Genomic DNA, 8601 nt, shown 5'->3' with positions numbered 1-8601 from the left:
TAACTCTATCAGCTTAACATTCTTGTTATTGCACATGTGCCACCAAAGGGAAACTCCAACACACTGGATATGCTGCTTACCTAAGATTATCTCAGAAATTCTTTTGAGTTTCTTGTTTTCTATCCTTTGTATTATTCAACAGCCCAACTCCCACAAGCAGGAGAAGTGCAGGGGCTGATGCAGGTCAAATTTTCTGAGGGACTTTCTGAGTCAGTTGCTATGGTGTCTGAGCAGAGATGAGGTCTCTTTCAAGTCACCTTCAAACAGTCCTTGACAAACACTTTGCCCTCAATGTCAAGCTGTCACCAAAATACATTAAAAGGTCAGGCAGGATAAACAACAGAGCAGGGAGACTTCTTTTCCTTAAAAACCATTTCAAAATAAGTACTTCAAAATTAAATACATTTCATAAAACGATAAATGAAGACACTCTGACAGTTCCCAAGTACAGGAGTCAGAGGTTTTCTCTTAGAAAAAGTTTTCTAGTACTTTGTGCAAGGAGCTGTTATCTACTGAGTAATTACAGCCTGGGCTTCCAGACACTTCACAGTGTTTAATGATGTGAGTCACTAAAATAAAATATAAAATAGTCAGACATTCAGACATGACCAAATCTACAGATTCATTAAAGAAAATGTATTTTTATTACACCAGCAAGACAACATTCTACAGTTAGGTCAAGCTCAGGGTCAGAATTTTAATGCCTCCAAACCTGAACACAGTCTAAATGCACCCATCAGAGAACATGACCAAACTGGGGCAGTGATGCACTGCATCCTCCCTCACAGCCTTTTTCTGGACTGAGAATATCTGTTGCTATAAAGCAGCTTTCTGAGCTCATCCTACAAACACAAAGCAAAGCAATACATTAAGAGACAGCAGAACGTGTCCCCCTGCTGCATGCACAAAGATATCACCTGTTCAATAGACTTACCAATGATTGCGCCATCTACTGTAGTTTCTTGTTAAATCTGAAATGTAACACAGCATTGCAGGGGTACAAAGAGCCTTGAGGCAATCCTATGAGAACCTTTGTTTTCACCTTGGAAGAGCAGAATGTGAAAAGTACATCTTGCACAGAGCGATCCATCTCCATCACAGTGGCCTGCAGTCTCTGACCCCGATTCTCCTCAGCTCTACATCACTGTCACACCAGCACAGCCCCTCTGAACGCGGTGGCAGGCCTGATTTATGTTGGTGAAGTGAGAAGGTAAATCACCTGTTCTTTCCATGCCTCCATACTCAACACAGCCTGAGCTAGTTGGCCCTTCTGCTCTACTTGTTCAGAATCCATAAAGGAATCCTAAATAGGGCTGTGCTTACTTTCCCATGCATGTTCCCACTGAAAGGATAAGAAGGTGACCGCAGACACCTAAATTATTATGTTGTCACTCACAGAAAATTAGATCTATTAACTGAAGAAATGGTGTAACTTTTAGTCAAACCTCTGAAAGTCCTGCTGAAATCTACTTCTGTCTAGCTGAAATGAATGACAAAATCTCAGAAGACGAGCTCTCAGACAAAAAGCATTAGACTTGAGGACTTCATTCACTGATTTGGCCTTGGTTTGTTGGAATCAAATGGACAAACAGTCCATTCATGGGTTTCAGCTTGATTTCAGACTTGGCTCTAGGTTTCCTGTAAGGCAGCATAAGGATAGGCTCCTCCAGAGGGTGCTCCAGGGCAGGAAGCTGATCTGGGCAATCAGCCTCAAGCTGAGGTCAACAGCTAAGCTGGGTCTCTACGTTTGGCCTCCTAGAACAGCCTTGTCCCCTCTCCTAAGAGATCTAGGAGGCAGAAAACGGCACACTTTATAGTAACCAGCATAAATTCAACCAACATTTGACACACTCAATGAAAGAAATGTCAAGCCATGAGAGCACATTTTCACAATGTTGGACTTACAAACTGTGCATGCTTACATGTCAGCCACCCACATTCAACGGTCAATACAACAGACACAGAGACATTACATATCAGTCACGTACAGAGCAGTAGAAAATTAAACCATGTAGGTAACATATAATCCCAAACCAAATGGCTTAGTCTTAGGCTTGTGCTACAAATTTTCAGTAAAGGTTTCAAGTCTGCCACATCAGCAGAGGAATTGCAACAGTCATTGAAACCCCTAACATCTTCATGGGTGTAGACTTGTTCTCCCATTTTCTGGCCTCCCATAGACCACCCAATGCCAACAAGCAAGCAAGGGTGGCTTTTAGGACTTTGTTTAGGGTTCCTTTCAGATGCAAGTTGTCCTCAAATAAAGAGATACATAAAAACTTGAATTTCATTACTCAAAGCTGCGAAGCACTGAAGCATTTGTTTTCCCATGTGTGTTAACTATGTAACAGTGTATCCAAATAAAAATCATTTATGTGCTAGGAGAAAAAAAAAACAAACAAACCAAACCAGCTGGCACTGTGTTTGTTAGGGTAACTTGAGTCAAGAGGAGCAACGTCCACTGAGTCAGTTTAAATGTTTAAATTAAATGTCTTTTAATTGCTGCTGCCATCTTCTTCCCGCTTTCTATATGCTTTGTTCAACATCTGTATTTCTTCCTGATAACCACCTCTTTCCAGGTGCTGCTTTTTACTGTTCTGCCGGTGAGCTTCCACAGTGTCTGGAATTGTGATGTTAATATCGCTGTCAGGATTGTTGGATGGAATGAAGAGCGAGTAGGAAGCAGTTTCCCCTAAATCACATGAGACAAATCTGTTCTCCTTCCGTGAGTAACGCAAGGACGGAGACCTTACCTGTGTGGAGGACTGGCTGATATTACTGATGATGGAAACAGTATCCAGAGCCTCTTCATTGTCACAAATTTCAAGAACCTCTAAATGAATTTTAACACTGGTGTCAGCAAATGTATTAGGACACTCCTCTGGGTTGGGGTCGTGACCAACACTTTTGGATCGATAAACTTCGATCTTCTTTGACGTGGGTGTTATTTTCTGTCCTTCAGTGCTTACCTCGTATGTAGACAAAGAGAGAGTTTTTCCTGTGGGTGCCTGAAGAGACACAGTTCCTTGAAACGCACACAGAGGAATAGCTAAGGCCCCACCGGACCGCTGAAAAGAGAAAGAATTACCATTACCTAATGCTAACTTCTGAGGCTAGAATCTATGACAGATAACCAGTTCACTTATTTTACTGTTGAAGGCTTTTCCTTGCACTATTTTAGGAAGCTGGTATTTAAATTAACTATATGGCTTGTTATAGAGTATAAAAAAGTGTTCATAACCGTGCACTTCAGTATAAAAAGTGAATTCTGAAGTGACCGTGACTCAGCTACAGCTTATGGACTCTTTATGGTAACAGTCTGCTGTTAACATTTCATTGCAGGCAGTCCACAATGAGACAACTAGCATTAGCAGGCATCTCTCTAGCCAGTAATAGCAGTGACCTCTGCAAGTGTCTTCACTTAATTTCTGCTTAATTCCAATGGAGGTACTGATCTCCTGAGGCTCCATTCAGTCAACAAAGGAGAGAAACAACAGCAAAGAACTTCACAAAAACTGGACTCCATGCTGACAGCATCTGTCTCCCTTGGGCACTTAACTAAATCGGGTGCCACCTACCAACTGAGCTACAATTACTGGAACAGCTTTACAGATACCATTCCAGAATTACTGATATAGCTTTATGGAAATAAATAATAGTATCAGTAGGAAATCTATAGTAAGAGTTTACAATGCCACCATGGCAGTGGTCAGACAGCCCATCCAGGGACTCACTCCCTTGCTCCCTCATTTCACACAAGTCTGAGACACCAATATGGATTTCCCTGTAGTACAAAGCTGAATTTATCAGCAGGAAAAAAAAAAATCATACACTTGAAGGCATAGAGATAAAATTCAGTTCCAGCTCTGTAGTCCTAAAGGTCATCCTCAAATGAAGAATTCTTAGCAGTTTCAATGAAAGAAGTGTTTCAAGTGGCCGCAAATAAATGAAGGCATTACTCAAAGCAGTCACCGTGTGTGCCATCATGGAGAACAGAAGCAGTCTGCTGCTGCGTGGACCATGGCTGCTCACCCAGAGGCGAGTTGTTAAGTATTCCCCTTCACAGTGCTGCAGGACAGATCCTGCCTCTCTTCCTCACCTTACAGACTGTTGTTTCTGACAGTGGAGGCCAGCCATTCAATGACTCATGTTGGAGAGAACAAATGTACAGGCTCATTCTCACCTACTCTGCTTCAGTTGGACTGCTTACTAAGAGGTGCAGGGATTTGCATCCCAAACCAAGTTCTTATCCACTAAAAAAATACTGCTAAAACAAACCTCAGCTTTGCCAAAGGCATATTCCTTTTCAGGAAGCACTGGTCCGGGACAGGGAAGATCACATGGAAGGGTGGCACTGGTCAGATGGAAACGTACAAGAGAGAGACTGCTGAAACTGGGAGAAGCAGCAAAATCCAGCTCTGCTCCCACCCAGAAGTGTGCACTGAGGGCACTGAAAAGCTACCAGCCAGCAAGGTGATAAAGCAAAAAAAATGGCAAAGCATGACGTGGGTGGAGCAACCAGAGGAAGATAAATGGTTGATTTATCAGGATGTGGAAGTCTAAAGCTCTGAAGAGTTTGGCTAGCACTCGAATTTCTTCCTGTACAGTGTAAGGCAGGGCTGAGATGAGACAGACGGCTGCCCAGAGGAGCAGGGATGTCTCTCTGTCTGGCACAGACCTACCTGCAAACAGAAGACAGCCCACAGAAACTCTTCAAACAGGAACAATTTTTCCTTATTAAGTTACAGGGAAACACTGAGCTCAGCCTTGGAAGCACTGAACAGAGCCTTTCCACTTGAACCAGTCCTGTTCAGTGTTTCCAGTAATACTGAGAAAGTGAGTAGAAAGAGACATTTCAGGTACTGGAAAGGTGTAATTTTTCTTAGGGAGCTGGGAAAGGCAATTACTTGCTCATTATTAAGGGCAATGCTGTGATGAGACATCCACAGAACAAGGCAGAACTTACAACCACACAGCTCAGTCAAGTGACACGTTACCTCACCTTCACTAAAGAGCATGAGAAAGAAAATAGGTTTCATTGCATAGAAAAATCTTGCCAGACTGTGACTTAACACAGTCCTTCATCAAAGGAATCTAGCTGACAAAGTGATAGCAGCTGGTTCGCCCTGCTGGAAGGAAATCAAAGTTGTATTACTCTCTTCAATACATCTGTCAGAGAGAAATGGTCCTCAAGCATTCTTCCCATGTGTGGTTATGGAGACAGTGGCTGTGCTGTGCACAGAGGTATCAAAGAAGCCACACATGACTGTCAGATCCAGCATCTCACTGATAGCTCCCAGTTGCTGGTGGGGTACTGGAGCTCCTGGAGAGCAGCTCTGTTGGGGCAGGCACCAGCGGCCCCTGTTTTAAAGCAAAGAATAGGGCACTGTTTTAAAAAGCACAGTTGTATTTTCTGCAGTAATCAGGATCACTCCTCCAGGAAATATGTGAGCAGAACTATTTTCTTCTCTGTCTTCTCTCAAGGAAGCTCTAGACCACTTATCTTCCACCCCAGATACTTTACTAATGACACCAGAGGACAGAGCAGCAAATTCAGATCTGGGTAAGATCAAGTGGGCACAGCCTGCTAAGTGTTCTGAGCAGTGCTCATGGAGGGGCAAGTTCAGTTTCTTAGATAGTGCAACACACCGAGCCTGGATATAATGATTTGGTAACACACGTTTAAAATGGTGCTTTCCTTGGATACTGAGATACTGCTGGGCACAAGAACTGTAGCTCTGCTTCCAGCCCTCCTGGCCTCAGCAATCAACACTGGAACTCCTTGCAGGGTCAGTTAAGTGCATCTGCATTTCTGGTAGTTAATCAAGCTCAGAGTCTGAAGAACTGTCTAAAAAAGCACTTACATTATGCAGAAAGACATCGAAAGAATATGAAAAAAATAGATTAAATAAGAACTGATTACTTTGGTGCAAGGTTACATTCTGCTTTATAAAACACTACAGATTTGTCAGAGTGAATGTCAAGATGGAGGATCTGATGGAGGGACCTGGGGGACAACAAACACCCCCCACTTGCTGCAGTGAGCACTCCAGTTCTGGAGAGTAAGACGTTTTCCAATGACAGCAGATTGAATGGCTTTTTCTCTGTCTGTCCTCTGTTGAGAAATGGATATTTTTCTTTTTGAAGTGAAGCGGACATACCAGGTCTTATGTGCCATGTCCTGGTCACCAACCAGGAAGCCCAGAAACTGCATACTTTCAACTAGGAAAATTCCAGTAGAAATATTAGCCAATTACAGGCACCTTTAACTCGTTCTACAATTAAAAGTATGCAGAAAATTAAGCCTATTCTGGTTCTTAGATCTACTTAAAGATGCTTGTTCTTTACATGCACATAGGTATATGTACATAGAAGTATTTACTTACTGTCCACATATATATGTATAGAAATACATATATTTTTACAATTCAGGTCTTCATTTCTGATAGTTCTGAAGGGTTCCAAGTTGGAAATGCTCGAATGTTTCAATTTACAAAATCATGGCATTCCCCAACCAAAACATTCAGTAAGCCAGATCTGCCATCTCTCTGCTGAAACTGGCTTTAATTGAATCTCCTAAGATTTGCCCAGTCTCATGAAAGTAACAAACTAGCACTCAACCCCAGCTCTGCCCCCAGAGGATTTTTTTCTGCAGGTCTGCATCACAGAAACATCAAGTTGGTAATTTGTGAGACTGTTTATTTCCCATGTATTTCAGCACTCAGGAACACTGCAGGATCTCTGAGGCTGTGATGCTCACCCTGAGCTCCTGGACAACAGGAGCTGCCCTGCCTGGTGTTACTCTGTGTGCAGAGTTCACTCCACGGTGTCTCATCACAGGGCACACTCCTGTGCTGCTCATGCTGGAGGTGGCCGCTGTCTGCTCTGTCTGCTGGAATCTGGGACAGAGCTCTCACTGGAGGACTACGTGTACCAGCACATGCATTTTTTAACAAGCCGAGACAGAAAATTACAATGAAGTAAATCACAAATGTACTTGTTCCTTAAGGAGTGCTGACGCATTCTGAACAGAGAAATCTCTACATAATTGATAAAGCAAATGCTTTCATTATTAAATTAAACCATCCACCTCCCAGATTTCACAGAAGAGAGAAAACAGTTGTTGCTATGAGGCAAACCTTCAACAGCATCGCTGTAGTTTCAGGCTGGGCTCTCCTCTCCCCATTCTGGCTGATTCCAGCAGGTCCAGGTGAGCACACCCTGACAAAAGCGTAGGGGACAGAAGCACACCTTACAGCCACTGGCCCGAGCAGGGCAGTGAGAAAGGGCTCACAAGAGTCACCTGACTTACAGCTTTCACATGGCCCTACTGGGCCAATTACAGAGTCCAGAAAAACCACAGCCTTCCCTGAAGAGAAAGTAAGTTTTTGACCTGGATTAAGTGTACACTTCCCAGGATTTCTTGGTAAGATTTGTTTCATGAAGCAAATCCCTGCAGAGCAGGTAAAGGAAAGCATCCCAGCTCCATTCTCCAGACAGTTATCAGTCAGTATTTTGTTTCCTGTGACCAAAGCTGACTCTGTTCCAGAGGTGGGCTCCTAGCTAGGAAACCTGCTAGCAACTCAAATCAAAAGTAAAAAAACTGTTCAGCAACTTACATGACCTGAGTGGTGGCTTGAGTCATCCACAGCTTAGTTTGATTTTAATAACAACAAATTGCTGTTGCAATACTGTAAAGGCCAGTGGAGACAAAAGGTTAACTGGGGGAAGAAAGGGAGCGTGTTAGCAGCCTGAAAATCCAACATGATCCAAGGGAAGCAGCACATCTGGAGGATAATCCAGTGCACCTAAGACAGGAGCTTTCCTCTCTGACTATGAGAAGAGGATGCATCCTCAGAAAGGACACACAAGAGTTGTTGTAGCTGCCTGGGCCTGGCTGCCTAGTGCTACCTGAGGAGCTTTGGAGGATCTGAGATGTCCTCAGAAAACTACCAAGTGTAACACAGGACTGGAGGGAGAGCTGCAGCCATTGGAGCACAAGGCAGTTGGTACACGGCTGCAGCCTCTCACCTGCTTCAGTCTCCAGCACAAGTTAGTTGGTAGACTCCCTCATCACTCCATGAGTCACAGAACGGACTAATACTAGAATACTAAGACAAATGTAACATGAGCTTTAGAGGGAGGCAGACCTTATGTCAGTGCACATCTGACTCTGGGAACGGCAAGAGACCTTTGAAGTGAGCTCACAGAGCAGGAAACGTCCCCCAGGGCTGCTGAGCAGTGAGTGCAGTGCAGGGCCATGAGCAGGAGGCACGTTTTGCTGCGTCTTGGTCCAACACCACTTCCACGGGACCACACTGCCTTTCAAACAGAAATATCAGTACTATGAATAAAGCTCAAATGAATTTCCATTCCTAGGGACTTTGATGGAATATGGATCCCAGTTAAGAAAGTTTAATTTCAGAACATTTCCAGTAAATATTCCATCATTTCCTTTCAGAGACAATGTGTTTTCTGTTTATTTCAAAACAGAGGCTTAGTCTTCCTCTTCCCAAAATTAATTACTACAATGACTTGCCCTTTGAGAGGCCGCCTGCAGTAAATTTAGACCCAACACAGGGTGTGTCAAGAATAGACAAG

The 8601-nt window shown here is 43.5% G+C and overlaps 1 protein-coding gene across 6 annotated transcripts in view; it reads right to left on the bottom strand.

Annotated features, from left to right (window-relative positions):
• Window positions 1-621: 621 nt before the first annotated feature.
• Window positions 622-8601, bottom strand: part of GPR149 (G protein-coupled receptor 149) — a 53079-nt gene continuing 45099 nt past the window's right edge. For 5 of the 6 annotated variants that reach the window (XM_085513720.1, XM_032446454.2, XM_015872242.3 and 2 more), the window contains one exon: window positions 622-3068. In XM_085513720.1, the coding sequence (XP_085369846.1) occupies window positions 2496-3068 (573 nt within the window). In that variant the 3' untranslated portion in view covers window positions 622-2495. The remainder of the gene's footprint in view (window positions 3069-8601) is intronic. The other variant, XM_085513718.1, reaches the window with a different exon arrangement.

The sequence above is a fragment of the Coturnix japonica genome, chromosome 12, assembly GCF_054131305.1.
Source record: "Coturnix japonica strain WE chromosome 12, WE-NBRP24, whole genome shotgun sequence".
Taxonomy (NCBI): domain Eukaryota; kingdom Metazoa; phylum Chordata; class Aves; order Galliformes; family Phasianidae; genus Coturnix; species Coturnix japonica.
Note: the sequence above shows the minus strand (reverse complement) of the source record. Positions and strands in the feature narration are given on the sequence as shown.